The sequence below is a fragment of the Cynocephalus volans genome, chromosome 5, assembly GCF_027409185.1.
Source record: "Cynocephalus volans isolate mCynVol1 chromosome 5, mCynVol1.pri, whole genome shotgun sequence".
In the NCBI taxonomy this organism is placed as follows: domain Eukaryota; kingdom Metazoa; phylum Chordata; class Mammalia; order Dermoptera; family Cynocephalidae; genus Cynocephalus; species Cynocephalus volans.
The window spans coordinates 128,705,894-128,731,498 of record NC_084464.1 but is presented as its reverse complement, the minus strand read 5'-3'; the positions used below and the strand labels follow the sequence as shown (position 1 = coordinate 128,731,498).

The window sequence follows — 25,605 nt, the reverse complement described above, 5'->3', positions numbered from 1 at the left end:
GCAGTGTCTGTTCAGACGTGCTCACCCCACCCCATCCTGTTCTACTTCAGTGTCAGAAGGAAATGAAGCCACAATGAGAACAAAAAGAGCTGCAACACCTTTTGTCTCCTGCCTACTCCTTCTCTCTTCACCATCCTCCCCACAGAGAGCTACTCCACCCCAGCTTGGCTCTAGTGTGACATCCCTGCCTGCCTGTGGGAGGAATGATGAGCAGGGACTGCAACTGCAGACAAGTGACACTCAGAAGCCACACGTTTCTGTGAGTGCCAGATCTACATACGGCCCAAGCCAGAGCAATGGCATTATCACTGGAAGAATTCATCCACTCCCTTGACCTCAGGACCCTCCCCAGGGTTCTAGAAATCCAGTCAGGCATCTATTTTGAAGGTAAGCACTCTGCAAATCCTTAGCTGGCTAGAAAATACTTATGAAGTGTATGGTCATAGAGTTACTCTTGGGAATTGGAGGGGGCAATTTTAATAGCGCATATACGAGTTCTATTAAAGGAAAGGTGATCACAAAAGAGAGAAAATAACTAACTGATGAACGGTTAAGAACCAAGTGCTGCAGCAGAAGGGAGAAACTAGATAGGATGCTGGAGTGGACAGGGATAAGAAATTGAGTGAAGCTGCTTGAGCTTTTTAGCAGGCCTTCAAGAGTTCAACGTGAATGGTGAATTATTTCTGCTTTTTCTTTGAAATTGGTTATAATCAAGAGCAACAAGTTTGATTTTACTGATATTTATGTTTGTAGAATATAAAAAAATAAAATTTAGTTTCTCTAAAACAAAAACAACTAGTAAAAGCCCAGGGTTTAGAAACAAATATTCCCCAAACTCTTAACCACTTCCAAATGTTGCTTATATCAATGCTTCTCTTACTCTTTCTGTAGTGGCCCAATTCCTTATTCCTTAAATAACAACAATTTTTATTTGAAGGTATAGTAATTAATGTCTAACAATCACAAGTAACTTTAAAAAATCTATGTTGAAAAGTCCAAGTTCAATTAAAATTATTTAATAAGTTAGTGAGTTTAGTTGTAGCATCATGTTAATTCAGGTAAAAATATTAAAACCTCCCATATATACTCTAGAATCTTTAAGCAGTTATTTTTTAATACATGCAATACAAAGAGTCATTTTCTTGCAAATGTATATTTCTGGTCACAAGAGTGGTAGAATTGAAGCAGTAGTAAAATCAGATACAGACAAACTACTGTGGCAATAATTTAAAGAACTGTTACGAGGCAAGTCTTTCCCATTCATAGACAAAAGAATGCATTAGATATTATATTATGAAATAAAAGGAAGATTGACAAATGTCAGCTCTCGTTCATATGCGTGTGCATGCACACACACACACACCCTCTACACCCCTGTGGATGCATAGGGTTTTGTTTAATTCATTTGTAAATTGACTATTTGGAATCAGACTGTATTTTGCCAGGTATATCACATTATAAATATCTCTATTTCTAAGCCAACACCAAATCTTTTTTTTTTTTTTTTTTTTTTTTTTTTGTCTCATGGCTTGTGTTTTTGAGGCTTTGTGTAAGAAGTCTTCAAGTCTAGGTTGCAACGATATTTTCCCATGTTAGTTTATATCAACTTTACAGTTTTATATTTTACATTTAGTTTTTTTGTCCATTTGGAGGACACTTTGCTGTGAGGTGTACAAGGATCCAATTTTGTTTTTTTCTATACAAAATAAACTTGATTCCAAGTACCATTTACTAAGCTAGCCATCCTTTCCTCATCGATTTATGTTGCCTCCTCTAAATTATTTATATGCTCACCTCTATACCAGTTTGTGAAAAGAGCTCTTTTATTCCATTAGTCTATTTTTTTCTTAATTGTGCCAAAATCACATTATTTTTGTTAACTATAGCTTTGGAATAAATGTTCATATATAGGCAATATACAGACCAAAACCTTGCTTTCACTCCTTTTTTCTAAGTTGACTTAGCTGTTCATAGACTTCAAATAAATTTTTTAAGAAATCAATTTATTCTGTAAGAAACCCAACTGGAATTTTTATTGGATTGTATTACTTTTATAGATTCACTTGGGAAGACTTGACATTTTCATATTGTCTTACAAAAGAACATTGTCTCCACATGTGTTCAGACCACTTTCTTCATACGTTAGTACTTTACTACTATGTTATACTTCAGTTAAGAGGGAAAAAGTGAACACCTCGATGAATTTTCACAAAATAAGCACATTCATGTAACTACTGTCTTGTGCCCTTTCCCAATCATTATCCACCATCTTCCACAGAGGTTACCGTTATCATGACTTGTGCCTATTTATAAACTTTATATAAATGGGAAATTACAATATACATTCTTTTCTAGTTGGCTTATATGTTTAACATTATATTTTTAAAATTGGTCCATACTGTTTTATTATAGCTCGTTCATTTTCAGTGTTATAATATTTCATTGGATGAATATACCACGATTTATTTATCCATTCTACCTCTAATGGGCATTTGTATTATTTCCAGTAATGTTGTTGTCATGAACATTCTCATACATGTGTGCTCACATGTATATGCAGTCAGTTGGGTATAAAAATAAGTGGAATTGCTATGTCATATGTTATGTGTATGTTCAGCCTTGGTAGTTAATGAAAAACAAGTTTCCTAAGTAGTTGTTCCAAATTGCATTCCCGCCAGCAGTATATGAGAGTTCCTATTAATCCGTATGCCTGGTAACTCTTGATATTATCAGTTTTCTCACTTTTAGTCACTCTGGTAAGAGTTTAGTGGTAGCTCTTGGTTTTAGTTTTCATCTCCCTGATGACTAATGAGATTGAGCTCCTTTTCATATATTTGTTGGTCTTTTGAAGATGCTCTTTTATGAGATTGTTGATTTCTCTTGCTCATTTTTCTGCTGGATTTTATAAATTTTTATTCCTAATTTGATGAAGTTTATGCACAAACACACATGCGCGTGCAAGAGAGTACTTCAAAAAGTTCATGGAAAGATTTGTATTATGTTTTAATTCTATTTTTCCACAAAGTTTTTGAAGTACCCTCATATTCTCTATTATCTGCTAGAAATTCAATTGTTTACTTCCACCTTCAAATCTGCAGTCTACCTGGAATTGATTTTTTGTTATATGGTTTGAAGTTGAGGCCAATATTTATTTTTTTCATCTGTAGACCCAATTGGTGCTGTGGTATTTATTGAAGAACTGTCTTTTTCCTGCTGCCTTTCTGTGTTACCTTAGGCATAAACAGTGACCATACATGCCTGGATCTCTTTCTGCTTCCATTCTGTTCCATTCATCTAATTGATATCTTTACATCAACTTTACCCTGTTTTAATTAATGTAGATTTGTAACAGTATCTAATATATAACTCGTATTATGCATAATAATATGCCACAGAGCCATGGTTCTCAATCTTGGTTACACGTTAAAAACACCTGGGATGTTTTAAAAATATAGATGCCTGGGTCTGTCCTCAAGGGATAAGGATTTAATCACATCAGAGGTAAGGCATCACCATCATGTTTTTAAATACCTCACTGATAATTATAACATGCAGCCAAATTTGAGTACTATTACTGTAGAATAAGTAAATAAGTTCTCCCAATTTATTATTCTCCTTCAAGTTTGGCTCTTTAAATTTTCATATACATTTTAGAATTAACTTATCAACTTCCATAAAAGTCCTCCTGGAATTTTGATTAACAGTGCATTGGCTTGGCGAAATGGGCATAATTTTAAACTAAGTCCTGATCCATGACCATGGTATAGCTGTCTAGCTATATGTTGCCCTACTGATGTGAAGCAAAGAACTGTGAGTTATAAACTTAGGACTCTGCCTCCTGGGTAAGTTACAAATGAGAGACAATTCTAGGTCAACTTAAAACATTCACCATTTGCTTTGTGTTCTGTTAAGAAAATACTCTAGAGACTCTAGAGAGAGCCCTGCTAGGAGATAACATAATTGCAATTATAAATTCCTCTCAAATTAAAGCTTTGGGAAATTATGACCTATGACATTAATAAGTTGATCTGTACTATCATGTTGTCCTTAGTTCTTTGAAAGAGCAATTGATAACAAAGTAACACATTTGAGAAATAAAAAAAAAAATTGGTGTTTATTTATTCCAGATTTTTTCTCCTTTTGAGTATATGGTAGGATTATACTTCCCAGACCTTTCGTTGTCATATGACTTGCACAGGTAAATGTAATGAGAGCAGAAGTAATGTGTACCATTTGGGGGCAGATGTTTTAAGAACCAGTTTATAACTTAATATTTTTCATCATAGTAGACTATGTTAAAATGGAACCTTCAACTGCCTGGGTTTCTAAGTGACTACAGCTAGCAGAGATCCTATCCTCACCCACCTGTACTGAACATTTAGTAGAAAAAGAAAAATACCTTATTGTTTAAATCTCTGAGATTTTAAGGTTGTTTAACATAACCTAAACTTTTCTTTCTGACACAATAGTACTATAACTTATTTTTATTATAACTAAACTGAACTTATCAATTCAGAAAAATTAGACATCAGACATATTCTGGAGTCATATAATATCAGGAAAATTACTTGGGTAATTATGTTACCACATGTTCATAGGGAAGTGAGTTCACCATTCAATATTCAGGAAAAATTATCAGTTGCTTCTTTGACTACTCTCCATATGGCTAACTTTACTACTTGCCACTTTATACATGTAACCATTTTGGTGTTGATTAAAGAATCTGGTAAAAAACAAAGTTTGTTTGCATTATGATTTTTTGATGAGCTGGATATAAACAAAAATTTTTTTGCTTTATAAAAATGCATGCATATGGTTGGCAATTTGGTAAATGCAGAATGGAGGTTTCTCAAACAACAACAGGTAGAACTACTTGCCATATGAAACAACAATCCCACTACTGGGTACATATTCGGAGGAAAGGAAATAAGCATATTGGCTATTTCACAATACCGAAGATTTGAAACCAACCTAAATGTCCATCAAAGCGTGATTGGATAAAGAACATGGGGTATATATACACAATGGAATACCGTTCAGCCATAAAAAAGAGTGAAATTCTGCCATTTGCAGCAACATGGATGAGCCTGGAGAAAATTATGTTAAGTGAAATAAGCCAGGCACAGAAAGAGAAATATCACATGTTCTCACTCATATGTGGGAGCTAAAAAAATATATATATACATATCTCATAATAAATTAGAAGTACAGAATACAACATAGAACTGTGATTACTAGAGGCTAGAAAGGAGAGAAGGAAGGGATGATAGTGAGAGGTTGGTTAATGGACATAAAATTAAAGCTAGATAAGAAAAATAAGTTCTACCGGTATATGGTAGTGCTAACATCCATAATTAATAGTTATTTATTGTATGTTGTCAAATGGCTAGAAGAGAGGAGCTTGAATGTTCTCATTACAAAGAAATGATCAATTTTTATGACAATGAATTTAACTACACTACAGTGATTTGATCACTACACACTGTATTCATGTACTGAAATATAACTCTGTATCCCATTAATATGTACAATAAATATGTTTCAATTAAAAAAATTAAAAAAAATTTTTTTAAATAAAAATTCATGCACATGATTGGCAATTTGGTAAATGCAGAAGCACAAAATTACCCATAACTCCACCAAACAGAGGGAAATACTGTTAACATTTTGATGTATACTCTTCTAATTTTTATGAAAGTATTAATTAACTTTTAAGAAAAGAAAAATCAATGCCAAAATTCTTTTTCTCATGCTTTATCCAGAATTTCTCCACTTCTGTCAACTTCCATTTACTCCTTTGTTTCAATCCATCATAACTTATTGCCAGGATTATTAAAACATCCACCTTGCCAATCTCTCTGTTTCTAACCTTTCATTCTTGAAGTCTGTTCTCAACCTAGCATTCAGAATTGTGCTTTTAAAGTGTATGTCAGTTTATGTAACTCCTCTGTTAATAACCCTCCAATTGCTCTCCTTTTTTTTTTTTTCTCAAAATAGAAACCTTGTGATGGATAAGAAGGCCCAACATTGTCTCCCTGCCCCATTATTTGTCTTGAGTTTATTGTTTAGCAAACTCCTTCTCCTTCCAGCCACACTAGCCTCTTCATTTCTGTTAGAATTTTGGAATAGTCTCCTGTCTTAAAGCTCTGTTCCCACTCTTCCCTTGGGCTGGAAAACTCTTCTACCAGACATCGACCTGACTAACTCCCTTTATGAGCTGACCCTGACCACCTACTTAATCCTGCAATTTTTCCCTCCCTTTCCTTACATTCCCTATCTCCCATATCCTGTTCTTCATTTTCTTTTGTACCAAAGCACCTTTTCCTGTCTCCTCCCAGATTTTTTGTGCAACTTTATTGATGTATAATTTACATACTGTAACATTTACCCACTATAAGTACACAAATCATGCCTTTTAGTAAATTGATAGAGCTGTGCAATCATCACCAATTTAAGACCTTTTCTATCACCTCAAAGAATGCCCTCGAGTTGCCATTGATCCCCACTCTCATTTCCAGTCCCAGGAAACCACTGGTCTGATTTCTGTCTATAAATTTGTGGTCCATAGACATTTCATGTATAATGAATCACACAACACGTAGCCTTTTGCATCTGGCTTTTTTCACATAGCAAGTTTTTGTGGTTTATCCATGCTGTGTGGGATGTATCAATATTTTGTTCCTTTTTATTGCTAAATAATATTTTATTGTGTATTGTATATAAATACTTTGTATTATATATAAATATTATTTAAGATAAAATTTAAAATATTATTTAAAATAAAAATTGGGGTATACCACATTTTGCTTATCCAACATCAATTGAAGGATACTCAGACTGTCTCACGTTTGGAGATATTATGAATAATGTGCCATTTTACATTTTCACCAGTGATTTATGAGGATCCCAGTTTCTCCACATCCTCACTAAAACTTGGTGTTCTCTGTCTTTTTACATTATAGCTAATGGCCTCCATCATTTTAATTTTCATTTCCCTAATGACAAATGATGTTGAGCACTTTTTCCTGTGCTTATTAGCAATTTGTTTACCTTTGATAAAATATTTCTTCAAATCATTTGCCCATCTTTGATTGAGTTGTTTATAGTCTTATTATTGAGTTATAAGAATTCTTTTTATATTCTGAATATTTGATTTGCAAATATTTACAGATATACAATTTGCAAATATTTTCTTCCATTTTATGGCTTGGTTTTTCATTTTTCGTAATGTTGTCTTTTGATGCAAAAGGTTTTAAATTGTGATGAAGTCCAATTTATTCTCTCATTTTTCCCTCATGTTGCCTAACTCAAGGTCACAAAACGAAAAGCAAACAAACAAAAAATCCAGAGGTTCCTCTTCTGTTTTTGTGTTGGAGTTCCCCAAGACCACCTTCATGTTTAATGATTTCCTAGGACTCACAGAACTCACAAAAGCTGTCACTCTCAGGACTATGATTTATTACAGGAAAAGGATACAGATTCAAGTCAGCAAAGGAAAGAGACATCTAAGGCAGAGTCCAGGAGAAACCAGGAGTGAGCTGCCAGTTATCCTCTCCCAGTGGAGACATCAGGGCAGTGCTTAATTCTCTTAGCAATGATGTGTAACAACATGTACAAATTAGTTCCAACTAGAGAAGCTCACCCATACCTTTGTGTCTAGGGCTTTTATAGGGGGCAGTCACATAGACATGAAGTACCCATGTGACTGACCTTAGCTACTCAGTCTTTAGCCCCTCCAGAGGTCAAAGTGATATGTGTGGTTCAGGACCTCAGGTGAACAAAAACAGGAATTTATCATAACTGACTTTGTTAGCTTAAACTATGTAGGGTGGCCCAAGGTTCCAAATATACAAAAACATTCTCATCTGGCAGGATATTCCAAAAACTTAGAGGTTATCTCCTAAGACAGGGAAGGTCTAGTTCTTTCTTTGGAACGTGTGTGGTTTGAGCACCCCAAGACCATGGAGCTAACCTTTTAGTGCATGGTTTTCCTTTAGAAGAGTTTTTATTGCTTATCATTAGGCTTATAGTATATTTTGAGTTAGCCAGTATTTTCTAAAGCCTTAAATTCAACTAATGGAGAATTAACCAACTTTGCACTCAGTTACAAAGCAGGCTGGAAATGACCACAGTAGAAAAAGCTCTCTGTAGTTGAGAAAAGTGAGGCAGTTAAGCAATCTGATATCTGGGTGAACAGTTTTTCTAAGATAAGGGAAGATCTTTAGCTAAGCGTGGCAGTAATGCATGGGCAGATTTGGGAAAAGTGAGAAACCAGTGAGGCTGGAAGGAGGGGAAGAGTCATCAGAAGTGATATCAGAGAGGAAATGGTGGCGAACCATATATCATGCTCTTGAACATTACAATGTCCAATCGGGAACCTGAAGATAACAACCTAAATTGCAAAGAATAGGTAACACAATGCTAGAACTTTTTTTCTTCACTATGAATTTAGATAGCATGAGCCATTTATTTTCACTTTTTACCAAAAAGAAAAATGCTGATGATACCACACATACATTTGCAGAAGTCAAAGCGAAGTTTTGCTTAACTGAGCACAAAAATGTGATGCTCAAAAGTGTTTCTTATAGCAATAGCGAAATGCCATCAAGATGTTTTTCCCCTCTTTGGAGTTGAGATTTTTTTTTTTTTTTTTTTGTGGCTGGCCGGTTTGGAGATCTGAACCTGTGACCTTGGTAATACAAGGCTGCGTTCTAACCAACTGATCTAACCGACCGGCCCAGAATTAAGATTTTTAAGTACCATGTTTTGGATATATTAAATATTATATTTCCTGCAAAAAATATTTTAAAATTATAAAAATTCCCTAAAATTGTGTATCTTTCTCCCTTCATTTCTTCCTTTCTTTCTTCCCTCCTTACTTCCTTCTACAAAATGAATGAAGTATGATCTTTGCCCTTAAAGACTTTGTAGGCTAATCAAAGGAGATCAATTAAAAAAAATAGTATTTATGATACAATGCGAAAATTGACATAAGCTGTTTTTAGAACACTGGGGAGAGTATAACTCAGTACCCTGGTAAGTGAGAGAAAGCTTAACAAGAGGTGGCGATAATTTTACTGCGCTTGTAACCTAAACAGAAGATGACCAGGTAAATAAGAAACTTTCAGAATGAGAGAAAATTGTTTAGAAGCACGTACAAGTTTGAAAATTCAAAATTTGGTTTAATAACTGCTCAGGGAATAGTGGTAATCAGGTGATTTGTGGTCATATTTTAAATGACTTCTGAACTATAATAAGGATATTGAATTTCTGCTGTAATCAATAGAAAAGTGTAAAAAAATGTATTATTTTTATAATGCGTGTTATGAACTAAATGTTTGTGTCTCTTCCCCACCTCCAAATTTATATGTTGGAGCCCTAATCCCCAGTGTGACTGTATTTGGAGATGGGGCCTCTAAGAAAGTAACTAGGTTAAATGAGGTTATAAGGGTGGGGCCCTGATTTGATAGGATTAATGTCCTTATAAGAAGAGACACCAGAGAGCTGGCTCTCTTTTGCCACACATTCACTGAGCAAAGGCCATGTGAGACCCAGTGAGGCCATAGCAGGAAGGCAGCAATCTGCAAACCAGAAAGAGAGCCCTCACCAGAAACTGAATTGGCCCAAACCTTGATCTTGGACTTCTGCCTCCAGAACTATGAGAAAATAAATTGCTCTTGTGTAAACTACCCCATCTGTTGTATTTTGTTATGGCAGCATGAACTAGTACAATGTGATTGCAAAACTAAAGCATATTGGGCCAGCCCTGTGGCTCACTCCGGAGAGTACAGTGCTGGTAACGCCAAGGCTGCGGGTTCAGATCCTATATAGGGATGGCCGGTGTGGTGCAGACAACACCGAGCCAGGGGTTACGATCCCCTTACTGGTCAAAAAAAAAAAAAAAAAAAAAAAAAAAAACCCTAAAGCATATTTATTGTAAATAATTTGATAAAAATACCCAAAGAATTTCTGAGATGTTTAAGGCAAAAAAAAAAAAAAGAAAAAAAAAGATTTTAGATGAATAGATTAGACATCCATTATAGTAGAGGTTTACTAGATAGATATGAGAAAGAGACAAACAGCAAGAGGCTAATTAATAGCAGCTCTACAGACACAACCCATGGTCTTTTGGAATAGAATCTTCTGAATTTGGCAGCTAATGAGAGGCAGTGAGCAAGAGAGAGGAGTTGAAGTTTCTGGACTGATAGCATGGTAGATGATCAGAATATTAATTGAAAGAGTAGCTACAAGAGGAGCATTGGTTTTGGAGATGGAGCCATAATTCAGTTACATTTTAATGATTTAGAGGCTTTTATAGGGCATTCACTTGCAAATGAATATTAGAGAGCCAAAAATGTGCATCTAAAGTAAAAGGAGTGGTTGAGTTGTCAGGGCTGACATTACAGATTGGTAAGTGTGAAAGAAGTCTTGTTATTTTAGGGATTGCCCTTAAGTTTATGTGCCGCATCAGAAGAAAGATGTGCGTCCTAAAGAACACCAGCATGGGAGGTATGGCTAGAGGAGGCGCCTGTAAAGCCAGAAGGAACTTGTCTCTGTGTTGGAGGAGAAACAGCAGAGAGTACAGCAGTTTGTTGATGAAAGAAATAGCACCAGATTGAGATTGTGTCAGGGATAAATATTTGGTTTTAGTAGGTGGTTTATGGTAGATTAATGACAATCATAGCTGTATATACTGAAGGCTTACTATGCGCCAGGCACTGTGCATGCCCTTTATAAATAGATTTGGGTGTATAAGCACATATAATACATACATCGTATATTTTGTATGCGTATGTTTAAACATAAATATGTGAATATACATAATGCTACATATATAATTAAGTATACTTTATATATCTTCATCTACACATACATTGTGTTCATATGTATATATATGAACGTATTTAATCTTATTTAAATTAGTTAATTCATTATATTTGTAAATATATTTAACCCTTGGAGGTCTCTTGTGAGATTGTTATTATTTCCGTTTTTCAGGGTCACCTGTTTGCCACATCAGCTACCTCTGCCCCAGGGATAAAACTTACAGTAAAGTTTATTCTTGTTCTGCCCCCTGAAAAGTTTAAGTGACAAATCCTATAGTGAATGCTATCATTACAGAACCAGCAATGTCTTTAAGATATTTTATAAACATTTATTGATAGAAATTTGACTGTACAAATTTGATTTTGTACTTATGCTGAAGTATACATGCATAAGATATAATTAGTAGTAGCTACATATTTGTCTTTTAAAAAAATTACTAATTACTTATTACAATTTGGTAAATATGACATTGAAGAATTAACTAAAACTAGTGGAGTAAGTACATTGAACAATGATATTCAGTGAATTATGCATGATATCATCCAGGGACTTGGTAGCAAAACCAGGGCAAATTTGAAAATTATTGCATTGTATTCTACTTGCATTTATTTGTATTTCATAGGTTTTAAATATTCAGACAAAACAAAAACTTTTCTTTACTTGTTAATATATATTTACAACATTGATATTGTTTTATATAGACTCAAGTGAAATGAAATTATACAAAGCCTAATGAATATGGATGGTCACACTATTAAAAAATAATTTCAGCTGAATGAAAACAGAGCACCAGTATTTTTCCACCTGAACTTGTATTTGTAAAGATTTGTAAAAGACGTGCGTTGAATTTTTCTACATGTTTACATGTTCTGTTGAGCTTTGCAGGTATAAAACTGCTCTTGAGATTCAGGACAACCTAAACTCTTTAAACCTAATTTGAAAACTGAAAACTTTTTATATCTAAACTTTTAAATTAAGTAAAACTTCTATCTCAAAACTTAAACTTGATAATAATTTATTAAATAAATGTAAATTTTGTGTGTGTGTCAATGGCTTATAGTTGGATACTAAAACAACTGTCAGAATAGAATTTGGAAACCTTACATGTTTAGTTTCAGTTAAAAATATACTAAAATTGTATTGATTTGATAATTTGCAATAATAATATTTTTGGCCACGTTCTTAAGGTTGTAATCTTGTCTGAAATGATGCTTGATTTTTTTTCTTTAAAAATTTTGAAGCCTTTTTTTTTTTTTTCTTTTTTTTGCAGTGTAAGATTTGACATTTCAGCTATTGTATAATTTGGCTACCAAAATGCCTTTAGGTCATACTACAGGTCAGTAAGAAGTTACCCTTTTAGTGTAATTAGCCATTACATTTTTGAAAATAAGAATATAAACATTTGCAGTTTAAGAATATAAATTTGAAGTTTAAAAGTTTAGTGCATTTTTGTGTTGTGTTCTTGAGTGGAGCACATTCTCTCTAAAATTTCACTGAAGCAGGCCTTCGTTTAGGAAAAAGCCCTAAAACAGGTGTATTAAAAATAAGCAAAGAAGCTTAGATAAAAGTAACTTCAGTTGTATTGTTTTCAAAAGCTGTAGAGGAAAATAACTGCCATAACATTTTTTGTGTTTTTTACTTAAATAGAGATGTGTCAAAATGTGGACATTTTTGTACAATGTAGTACACCATTTACATTTGTAGTAGAGTGTTTATACTTAACTTATTTGCTGTTAAGTACCAAACTTGACTATGCCATACCAAATTACAAAATAGAGTAATGGTAAATATTGTCTCATATAATCATATAAATATAGATTCTTTATATACTTCCTTCATTTTATAAATATAAAGCAATAATGAGCAAGAAGTGAAGTAAAATTATATTTTTTTATTGTCTGCTAGATTTTCAAATTCGGTGAAATGGAAATTTTGGTTAGGGATGTTAATTATGTAAATTAATTTCAATAGGTACAGATTCTTGGTCAATTTAACTTTGAACGACATTTAGTGAAGGAATATAAAATCAATACATTTTCCTTAGGAGTAGTAATTAATATTTTTGTTTATTGTGACACTGGTAGATTTTGTTAGGCACCGCTGAATGACTAGTAAGTGTTGAAATGGGAGAGAAAGTAACTTCAAATTAATGTGTATAAAAAAAATAAGAAAATTTGTTTTAGAAATGTCTGTTTGATGCAACATTCAAGCTCTTGAATTCAAAACTTTACATTTTAATTGGAACATCTAATTTGTTTTACTCCCAATAAATATTAAGAATCATTGCACCTTTTATAACCAAAATTTTAGCATGAGCTGTGAGATGAGATATATTTAAATGAAACATCTTTTCACAAAAATAGTACTTTTTACATGGAAATAGGCAGTTGATCCTTGACAGTACTTTTTGTTGTTATTCTAAAGAAAAACATTTTATTAGGACAAGTTTTTTCGGGGCAATTTTTACTAGTCAATGTAATTAGATTAGCTATTCAATTTTCTAATTCATACAAAGAATAATTGGAAGTAAAAAGAGTTTTTCTCTAGGTTTAGAAGGGTTGGTTTTAATGATTCAGCATTAATGTCAGTTAAGGAAAGAACACCTGTCCCATAAACAATGGGTGAATTCTAACCACAGACCAAAACCACATTTAAAAAAATTTCTCTATTGACAGCAGAAAATGCTTAAAACATATTCAAAACAGTTTTTCCAGAACTTCTGAAGTCAAATCTTGTGAATTTTGAATTAACCGTTCACTAGCAGAGAGCACTCTTAAGTTTTTAAAAATTAGTAACATAGTTATCCTAACCTTCCTATTTAAACATAATGTATGTATTTATTTCAATAATTAAAAAAATCAGTAACTATATATAGCATGCTCAAATAGTTTATAGAATCTTAAACACGGAAATTTGAACTGAGACTACATAAGTCTTGCTCTCCCTTCCACGTTCCTTTTGATTTTATATGGGATGTTGAAAATGAGATTGATTGGATAAATGCACAGATACTCTGACAGATTTTCTCTGGGCGCCTGTGATGTGCTCAAACGTTTAAAACATACGTGGGAAAGGGGAAGCGTACAAAGCGAGCGTATAGAATAAACCCCCCTGCCATCAAGTTCTTCATTCAAAGAAAAAGCAAATGATTAAGAGGATAATAAAGAGACGGCACCTAAAAACACTGCCGGGTAAGCTGTGCACACATCGCAGGCTTTTCAGGAGGACGCGGTGGCTGTGACCCGAATGACTGCGAGGGCGGAGAGTGAGTAAATCAGGCGCCAAAGGAGGGGCCGTGGGGGCGACCGCCATCGGCTGGTGGGGAAAACACGGAGCAGTGGCGCTGGCCTGGGGAGGGTGGGTCGTATGTCGTGGAAGGCCAGCTGGGAAGGACGGGTCGGGTCGGGATCCGAACCAGCACCTCCCGCTACTGAGAGGCCCGCGGCCGGCCGTGCGCTCCTGACCGCCCCGATTCTCTCCCCGCCGCGCGTTCGCATCCCGCGGCCCCTCCAGGCGCATCGGAGCCGCCCTGGCAGAGGCAGCTTATCCGTCCTAGTCCCTATTCGCCCTAAGGACCTGTTTTCTTTTTCTTTTTCCTACACCCTGTCCCCGCATAATTTGCCCATTTTTTATAAAAGTAATTTTCTATATTTCTAATAAATCTACTTTTTATTTATTTATTTTTTTTATGATGAGGCAGCACTCTAGGTCATCTAAACTGACCTCCTGATTTTACAGAGGCCCAGACTTATCCAAAGACACTGATTCTGTACAGTTATTCCATTTGCCCATTATTAATAAAGAGAAGAATAAAACTTTCTTTTCATATAACAGGATCAACGATTATGTTTCTTAATGATATGTAAATATAAGGGAACATATAAACAATGGATAAATATGTGTCAGCTGATACTCTGAGTAGCCACCTGATAGTTGGCAGTATGTTGAATTTGAAGCAATGAAGATCATGAAACAGACTTATCATCATGGCCCTAACTCTCAAAGAACTCAAGGTATCTGTTAGGGAGTCAGACATAGCAGTTACAAAGACATTTCAAGAGGTGATACATGTTAGTGTATTCTCTCAACAGTTTAGATGATCACTCCTGGACTGATATTATTTCTGTCAACTATAATTAGACCACATGGATTTTCATATAATATATTTAAGAGAACTTTTTTTTTTCCTGTATAGAAATAATGTTATTTTGAAAAAGACCTTTTTTTCTAAGTTGGCACTTAGCAAATTACTTCTTATTGTAACATATGCTTTAAAACTTAAATGAGTGTTTTAATCCACTAAAGATAGAAGAATAAAATTTGTAATTTCTGCTATTAAGAACGTTCTCTTCTTGCCTGGAACAATAAACCATTCATTAAAAAATTGACAGTGCAAATTAACTACTGATAGATGCCGTTCATCTGACAAGTGACACGTAGCATTGTATTTTTACTGTTGGGCTTCATGCTAGTTGCATTTCTAATTTAGATCCCTTTTGAAAAACAAAGCAGAATTATTCATGGAAGCATTGTGTTTTTTTAAAAAATCCACAAGCTAACTGCTCAGTAAATTCAGCAGCTCCTATTTATTAAAGTAACATATTGAAGAATATTAATTTCATCTTATTTATTAAGAGTAACTCGAAAAAAATCATGTCAGACTTTCTGGAGAAAATAACTTTTGTTATAAACTGATCAGAAATGGTTTGGACATTCACCTTATTAGGTTATTTTTGGTAGATATTGATAGCCTTTAGTTCTTGGAAGTTGATGATGGCTATTGGTTTCTTCCCCACAAACTTGCTGGTCTATCACAATAAAAGAAAACCTTAGAGCAAATTTTGCCAAATGTAAAAAACACTTTTCTGCAAGCAAGCACAACAACAGTTATGTGACCAATGGGTGAGCTCGATGTAGTCCCAACTGCCTTTCGAGGCTCTCTGACAGTATATTGCATGAAAAGTTCATTAAAGACTTGTGCAACAATGTTCCAGCATCAGGATGCTGCTATCCTTCTTGTTAGAGGCTGATAACAAAACTGCTTCGAATCAGCTGCTGAACCGAGAGCATAGGGCACACACTGGGCTCACCAGATTCTTATACGTATTTGCAAGAACAGAAATGCCTTTGTTACTAATCAGCACATTTTGAACACCACTCATTTCACCCATGAAACAGCCTTACCAATAACCATTATTCTAATTAACAAAACCTGTGGTGATAGGAGATGAAAGTAGGTAACATTCGTGGTAGTTGTTTTAAGAGTGTGAACTTCTGATTAATCTTTTGCATGGTAACTAGCCACCCTAGGTTGATATTTCTGAATAGTTTATTTCAGATGTTAACTGGCATTTTCTTCATTCTTTCTCAGGGTTAAAACTGAGGAACACACACTTATGTTTCTCATTATCTATGCTGAAGTATTTTAGGTAAATTCCATGCATATTGTAATAATCTTAAATATTCATCTTCACACGTCAAGGATGCTCTATTTTTCTCACTCTCACTAAGAGAGGATCTAGCCACAGAGTTAATTGCTCTAGTTTTGTTTTGTTTCCCCCCTTGTAGTTTTAACTAACTCCTAAATCAGTGCGCTATTCCAAGTTAATATATGTAGTTTCCTAACTTCTCTTTACCTATTTAGTGATGTGTAACCATATTTGAAAAGCAACTAAACTTTGCCATCTACTAGGACACTTTTAAAAAATTACATGTTCCTGGGTTCCACCCTGAAGAATCTGATTGAGAATTTGGGGGTATAGTCCAAGAGTCTGTATTTTTTAATTTTTCCCAATTGATTGTGGTACAGCCTGTCTGGCAACAGTTGTTTAAGAGAAACTAGACATGACCATCTATCTCTGCTTAAGGATGACCATTTGATCTAAGAAACAATATATATAACAAGAACTGAACTCATGCTTCCTTCCCAGTTTTCCACATCAATAAGTACCCTTTCTTTTTCTTAGTACCCCAGCATCTCCATCTGGAAGTCAGTTTGGACTAATTTTTCTACCATTTTTGCCACCAGTCCTTGGTGGGCCATTTCGATGTTTGCAGCTGTCATCCTGTTCACGTGCACGTGCATGCCTGGGTCACCCTATAACACATTTCATTGCCCCTAGTGTCTCTTGCCACTCTGCAAGCAGCTCTTAGGAAAACTTTCTTAGAACAATATTGCCATATGGTATTGTCTACATTTGAAATCACTCTCCTTGAGTTCTCTCCAAGCACTGACTTTTTTATTTTGTAATCGGATCATCTTGGAAAGACATTGGATGTCAGATAATCCTGTAACACATGTTAATTTGTTCAGATCTGAAAAGTAATATTTTTACTTTCTGGAATGCCCTTTCTATCAGTATTAATAACCAGCCATCCAGATTGACCCCATTCAGCTATAATCACATATCAGCTACTACATATGCAGGAAATTATACTTTGACTTGTTTCTTGCTGACTTCATTAGCATGAGAGGACAATCAAGGTGACACATGATACCCAAATTACCAACACTGAAAACCTCAGTTCTCTTGAAGTTTCCCTTTTACCTTTTAGTAGAACTGTGCTATTCAGTATTGTGATCACTAGCCTTATGTGGTTATTTAAATTTAAAATAATTAAAAGTACATAGACTTAAAACTTTAGATTCTCAGTTACATTAGTTACAGTTCAAGTGCTCATGAGCCTCATGTAGCTATGAACTGCAGTGTTGGGTAGCTCAGATTATAATATTTCCATCAGTACAGAAAGTTCTATGGGATAGTACTGTGTTGGAGTCCCACTGGGAGTGAGTCGCAAGGTGGGAAGAGGGTCATGTCTTCCCTAATATTCATATAACCCACTGACCCTGTCTCTGCTGTCATAACTCTCCTCAAGGTTTACTGCAGTTTGGGGATTATACGTTTCCCTCAGGCTTCTTCTATCACTTCCCTTCGTCTGCCTGGGTTTCTGTGTTTGACCCAGACTTTCTAAGTTTGTCACTAGTGGGAAAAGTTGCACTGTAGTACATGTGGACACACAGACACACACGCATTTATTTATTTATATATTGAGGTGACTGCAGATTCACATGCAGTTGTAAGAAATAATACAGAGAGATTCCATATATCCTTTACCTCATTTCCCCCAATGGTAACATTTTACAAAACTATAGTACAGCATTGCGACCAAGATATTGACATTGATATAGTCAAGATACAGAATATTTCTATCACCACATCCCTCACCGTTGACTTTCTATAGCTACACTCACTTCCTTCCTACTTCCCCGACTCTCTACTTAACCCCTTTTAACCATTAATCTGTTCGGCATTTTCATAATTTTGTCATTTCAAAAATGTTATATAAAGAGAGAATCGGATAGTATGTAATTTGCCATCCTCTTCGGTGAAATGTCTGTTCTCTTGCCTATTATCTAATTAGATTGTTTGGTTGGTTGGTTGTTTTGGTTGCTGGCTGGTACAGGGATCAAACCCTGGACCTTGTTATTATCAATACCATGCTCAGCCAACTGAGCTATCCAGCCAGCCCTTACTGTTTTGAGAGGGTTTTTTCCACATGTTTTAGATCTAGGTCCTCTGTCTGACATGTGGTTTGCAAACATTTTCTCCCACCCTGTAGTTCGTCTTTCCATCCTCTTCACATTGCCTCTCACACAACAAAAGTTTTCAATTTTGATGAAGTCCAATTTATCAAATTTTCCTTTCATGGATCATACTTTTGTTGTCAAGTTTGAGAACTTTTGCCTAGCTCTAAGTCCTGCAGATTTTTCATTGTTTCTTTTGTTTGTTTTATTTAAGTTCTTTAGTTTCACATTTGAGTTCCTAATCCATTTTGAGTCAGTATTTGTATGTATAGGACATGAGGTTTAGTACTAGGTTAATTATTTTAATATTTTTATTTTACAAATATCTAAATTTTCCAGAACTTTTTTTGTTTGTTTAAAAACCTTATCTTTCCTATGTTGAATTGCTTTTGCAAGGCTGTCAAAATTTGGACGGGCTTATTTTTGTGGGGCTGTTTCTAGATACTACATTTTGTTCCATTGAGGTATATATATCTGTTCCTATATCTGTACAATATAGTTCTGACCACTGTAGTTATAAAATAAGTCTTGACCTTGTGTAGTCTGATTCTCCCATCCTTTATTCTTTTAAAAAAATTGTTTTAGCTTTTCTAGTTCCTTTGCCTTTCCATATTCATTTTAGAGCAATCTTCTATATATCTAGAAAAAATATTTCTGAAATTTGATAAAAATAGCATTAATCTGTATATCAGTTTGGGGAAAATTGATGTTTGTACCATGTTGATACTTGCAATCTATGAACACAGTAAGTCTTACCATTTTTTAAGATCTGTAATTTCTTATATCAGTATATTTTAGTTTTCAGCATGCAAGTTCTGTACATGTTTTGTTAGAATTATAACTAAATTTTTCTTGTAGAAATTAGAGGTCGTATTTTCAACTTAAGTGTCCACATATTATTGCTAGTTACAGAAATGGAATTGATTTTTGTATGTTAATCAAGTATTCTGCAACTTTGGTGAACTCACTTCATAGTTCTAGAAGTTTATTGTAGATTCCTTGAATTTTCTGCATAGCTAATTAGATGATTTACAAATAGGGACAGTTTTATTTCTTCTTTTCCAGGATGTGTGTCTTTTATTTCTTTTTCTTGCCTTACTGCTCTGGCTAGAACTTCAAGGACTATGTTGAATGAGAGTGGTTAGAGTGGGTGTCTTTGACTTGTTCCTGATCATAGGGAGAAAGTCACATACCATCAAGAATAAGCTGTAAGTTTTTTGTTGATTCTCTTTACCAATTTGAGGGAGATCCTTGTATTCTGTATAGTTTTTCTGAGAGGTTTTAAAAATTATTGTTGTTATGAATGGGTATTTAATTTTGTCAAATGCTTTTTCTGCATCAATTGATATAATCACATGTCTTTTCTTCTTTAGCCTGTGAATTACATTGATTTCTTTATGAATATTGAACCAGTCTTGTATTTCTGGGATTAAACATACTTGGTCATGATGTATAATAATTCTTTTTGTATATTGCTGGACTCTAGTTGCTAAAATTTAATATTTTGTGAGGAATTTTTGACTATATTAATTAGGGATATTGGTCTATAGTTTTCTTTTTTGTATTGTCTGCCTGGTTTTAGTATAATGGTAATACTAATTTCATAAGCTAAATTGGTAAATATCATCTCTTCTATTTTCTGGAAGAGATTGTATAGAATTGATGATAATACTTTTTCAGAAGTTTGACAGAATTTTCCAGTGAAACAATCAGGGCCTGGAGATTTATTTTGGGGGGAGTTTTATAATTATGAATTTAATTTCCTTAATAGTTATAGGACTGAAGAAGTTATCTATTTCATATTGACTGATATACTTCATTTATTTTCTTTTTTATTTCTCTTTCCAGAAATAAATTTGATTTGAGACTTTTGCTTCTTTCTAATATAGACATTTAGTGTCCCTATCAGTACTGCCTGAGTTTTTCCCCCCAAATTTTGATATGTTGTACAAATATTTTCATTTTAATTCAGTTCAGTATAAATATTTTAATTTTTCTTGAAGTTTCCTTTTGGCTCATAAATTATTTAGAACTGTGGTGTTTAGTTTTCAAGTTTTTGGAGACTTTCCTGTTATTTTTTGTTATTCATTTTTAGTTTAATTCATTGTGGTCATAGAATATTGTGATTCCATTCTTTTAAATTTGCTGAGGTCTGTTTTATGGCACAGAATGTCTCAGTGTATGTTCTTGTGGGCACTTGAAAACATTGTACATTCTGCTTTTGAGGTAAAGTGCTCTATAAGTAGCTTAGATTTTGTTGTTTGACAATGTCGTTGAGTTCTATATCCTCACTGATAATCTGTCTAGTTCTATCGGTTGTTGAGAGAGGGTCGTTGAAGTTTTCAACTGTAACTGTGGATTTGTGTATCTCTTCATTCAGTTATAACAGTTTTCGTTTCATGTATTTTTCAGCTCTTTTGTTTAACGTGTATTTAAGATTGGTATATCTTCTTGGTGGATTGACCCTTTTATCATCATGTAATGTCCCTCTGTCTCTAGTAATTTTCTTTGCTCTAAAGTTTACTTTATTTTACGATATTAATATAGCCACTTCTGGTTTTCTTTGATAAATGTTTGCATGATATATCTTTTTCTATCTATCTTCTTTCAATCTGCCTATATCATTCTATTCAAAGTGAGTCTTTTAGATAGCGTATATTTGGGTTATTTTTTAAATCCCTTCTGCCAATCTCTGTTTTTAAAAAAAATGTATTTAGATCACATACATTGAATATAACTATTGATATGGCAAAGTATAAACCTGACATTTTATCTTTAGCTTTCTGTTGGTCTCCATTTTTTGTCTCTTTGACTGTGCTCCAGCAGGGAGCATTGCCTCAATACTGCCAGGTGGGGGGAGAAATCCAGGTTCCCTTTCAGCCTCTGTGACACCTCAGGGAGAGAGGACCCTCCTTATTGCTGGGTAGGGTGGGAGTACTGGCTCCTCACTGTGACTTCACTGACACTACCCTTGCTGGGAGGGGTAGCCTCGCTATTCCCCACTTGGCCTCCACTTATACCATGTGGTAAGGAGGTGCCTTATTGTGCTGGACAGTGGTGAAAGTCCTGAATCTTCACTAGATATCCTCTGACATCACCCCAGTGGGAAGGAGAAAGGATGCCCCAGTACTTCCGGGTTGGGGGTGAAAGTTCAGGCTTTCCACCTGGTTTCTCTGACAGGGAGTGGAGGACTTGTTACTGACTCAAAAAGATGAAAGTCCCAGCTCTCAACTCTGCCTTTTCAGATGTCACCCAAGCAAAGGATGGGGATGTGTTTTATTACAGCAGGGCAAGGATGGAAGTTAAGGTCTCTACTTAGTCTTTACTGGTGTGGGTGAGCATAGAGCCCAAGTGTTTTCTTTTTCATGATGTTTGGCTGGAATAGACTGGTTATTGCCTAAAAGTTTTCTGTCTTACAGACTTTTCCTTTCCTGATCCTTGGCTAGAGAGAACAGGCTTTTGTTGAGGCTTTTTTTTTTTTTTTTGTCTGTACCCATTGGCGTTTTTCAGTTGCCCGCTTCTTCAGCTTCAAATTTGGGATATATGAAGGTAGAAAAATGTATGTCTACTTCATCTTTCCAGAAACAAAAGTCTGCACTGAAACTTTTTAATAAAACTTAATTGTAAGTTTGAGATTAATATGCCTGGAACTCAATAAATACTTGTTGAATGGTTTGATAAAGAAGTGTAATACGGATATACTATTCTCAGAGCCCAGGAGCCCAGATCTTTTTTCCTAGTATCATGCAATTTTCCTTTATAGTAATTATCATTTTGTAATCATGTTTGTATGATTCTTTGATTAGTATCTTTTCTTCTAATATATTAAAGTTTTCATGAAGTTTGAGAACACATTTGTTCACCAATATGTCAGTAGTACTTAGCGTAGTTCTTTTGTTTGGTACATAGCAGGCATTCAGTTAATTTGTTGAATAGATAAAAAATCAGTTAATAAATAAACAAATGAAGTATCTTTCATGGTTTTTCTATGAATAGCTACAGAGTTCTATCCTCACCTGGTGTAACAATGACTTCCCAACCAACCTCCATATAAAAGACAACAGCTTATCTTCTCCATTAGTGCTCCTGAACCATTCCTCTGAACCCTTTAAATTATGGCAGATACATATTCACAATTAGAATATTTGTTTGGCACACTGGATAAATAGACAAAGCAACTTGCAGCTAGAGGTCACCAGCCAAAGCCATCAGTCATCCCTGACCCAGCAGCACTGGTCACTTCAATGAAGAATTCAATACGTTGGCATACCTGTAACCCATTTGTGGCTTACCAGGGTTTATCAGTAGAAGGTTGGGAAAATTGACCTTGACTGTATCTTTATTTCCAATCCAAGTCCATCTTCTTATCTCTGTTTTCTCTCCAATAATCTTTTCTTTCTTTGGATGATTGACAAATGAAATATCTATTTTTATTAAGGAAAACTCCCCATCCATAGGAGGACATTGCTCTTCATCTTGACCAAGACACAATCACACCAGCACACAATAGTGTAACATTGTACTGGATTATTCAGTCTTAAACAACATCATATAAAATAATATGATGACGATAATAATGGCTGATAATTATTAAGCCCTACATAGATGCCAAGTGCTGAGCTATATACTTAAAATTGTCTTATTTGATCCTCAAAACGAGGTAATATTATCCTATATTAAAGGTAAAAAATTGAGGCACTATCCCTATTTTACAGATGAAGAAATTGCCTGAGGTCACACATCTAATGATATCCTGGATTCGAACCTGGCTCTAGACAAGGCATTCTTATTTGTGACTTTTGCCTAGTTAAATGCCTAGAAATGAATGGAGAGAGAAAGTACATGTGTTTGTGTGTGTGTGTGTGTGTGTGTGTGCATGTGCACTTAATAGTTTCCTTCAATGGTGATAAAGATCAATCCTAAAATTTCATCCTGCTGTCTCAACCTCAGCAACGGACCTCCTGTAAAATATACATTTTTCTTTCCATAAGACAATGTAAGATTTACAGCAACAATGCCCTCTAATTTATATGTACCTTTCCCTCACCTTTTGGGTCAGACACTATTAGCTGTCCCCTAACTGTATCTGTTCTCCTCTTCTGTACTAACAGAGTTTCAGCTAAAGACAATATTGCACAGCTCTCTTGAAGCTTAATGTGACCACTTACGTTTTGGATGGGTTGTGAGGTGTTTAATGTGTAAAATTTCTATTGCATGCCACTAAAACGAATGGTATGTTTCCTCCTCTTCTCCATCTCTCTTTCTCGCTAGTTGAAATTCAGACATGGTGGTAGGAGGTGGGGCAATCGTTGTAGACCATAAGGTGGAAGACATGTTGAAGAGACCAGAATAGCAACATAAAAGTAGCTAGATCCTATGCAGATTTCATATAAACCTTGGCTGCTTACCACCGGGTTGTTACTGGAGAGAGGGAAATAAACATTTTTCTTGTTTCAGCAACTGTTGTTTTGGGATTTGTTTCAGTAGCAAAGCTGAGGTGCTTGGGTGGCTTCTTAATCAATTCTTCCATCCAGTACTTTGGATCCCAAGCAATCAAGTACAGCAATCGATATTATAAAAAAGTTCCTTGGGTAAAGACAGCTGCATTGAAGTCAATCCTTGTCTCAGTGTTTTCCCAAGAATGACAATGATTTAAATAGCAAAAGAATTCTTCAGGTTTCCCCTCTCATAATTTCTTTTCTATAGTTCCACCATTTCTATAGAAAACCATTTCTTTCTCGGCTACTAACAGGGCTATCAAAGGTGAAAAAAATGTTAGTATTCTTAGTCAAAGCTCTTTGTGCTTGGCATCAGTGTCTACTAGTTTGGTTTTGCTCTTTATATATTTTTGTGCCTTTATATGTAGCTACCTAGAATGTAAGGCTTCTCAAGATTTTTTTGTTTGTTTGATTGGTATGTTTTCTGTATCTTTAGATAGCATCTGGTTTTGTTCTCTGAATTAGATAATATTGGATCCTCAGAGGTTGATAGAAACCGTTTAATAAGTGAGTATTTAGAATTCTTTAATATTACACAAGTCAATTCAATTTATTATGAAACTTTTTTCACTGTTTTCCAAACTTCACCAAAATGTGGAGAAAATGAGCTCTTTCACAGGTATGAAAGAATTTAGAATGCATTTTAGAGTTTTATTGTATTTTAAAAATTTTCATTGACTCCTTTGAACATAAAATTTGAAAATATTTATTGTTTTTCAAAGTAAATGATATTGAAATTCTGTTATAGATTTGATGTGATGAGAAAAGTCTTATAAAAAAGAATTTGATTTGCAAGAATAAATTAAACAAGTAAGATAACTATATGATGATGTTAAACAGAGTTTATTTTAGAATTTTTAGTCACCGAATAAAACTATAGACATAACAAATATTGCACGTTACAAAAGGATCTGAGAACATTTAATATATTTTGAGGACAAGCTAGATCTTTAATCGCCTCTCCTTATTCTTTTAATTTTTTAGAAAAACTTCAAAAAATATACATGGAAGAAAATTTACAGTGTAAATCAAGTGTAATATTTTACAAATGAAAGGAGAGTTTCCTTTTTCATTTTTTACACTGGCCAGTACAGGGATCTGAACCCTTAACCTTAGTGTTGTAACACCACACTCTAACAAACTGAGCTAACTGGTCAGCCAGAGAGTAAATTTCAACACTGTGCATTTCCACCTAAACATAGAGATTGGAATTTTTCCTTCTATTAGCAATACACTTCTGGGAATCAACGATCCCTCTCTCTGTTACAAATGACGAGGCATGTTGAAAAGGCAATGGCAATGCTGTGCAACTAATATGAGATAGAAAAATTAAAACGTTTCACATAGTCATGTGGGCACTCCATGCCTATGTGACTGACGCTCAGTAAAATTCCTGGACACCAGGGCTCAGGTGAACTTCCCTGGTTGGCAATAATTTATATATGTTGTCACCCATCATTGCTGGGAGAATTATTCTCCATCCATTTGATTCCACTGGGAGAGAACAATTGAAAACTTGTGCCTGTTTCTTCCTGAACTCTGCCCTATGTACCTTTTTCCTTTGCTCATTTTAATCTGTATCCTTTCTCTGTAATAAACTGTTACAATGAGTACAACAGCTTTTCTTTCTTCTATGAGTCCATCCAGTAAATCATCAAACCTGAGGGTGGACACAGGGACCCCTGATACATATGT

The 25,605-nt window shown here is 34.7% G+C and overlaps 1 protein-coding gene across 1 annotated transcript in view; it reads left to right on the top strand.

The window, feature by feature from the left end:
• Nucleotides 1-296: 296 nt before the first annotated feature.
• The window catches only part of THEMIS (thymocyte selection associated), a 179,659-nt gene continuing 154,350 nt past the window's right edge, over nt 297-25,605 (top strand). The window contains 1 exon segment of the mRNA XM_063098116.1: nt 297-387. Within this exon segment, the coding sequence (XP_062954186.1) occupies nt 297-387 (91 nt within the window).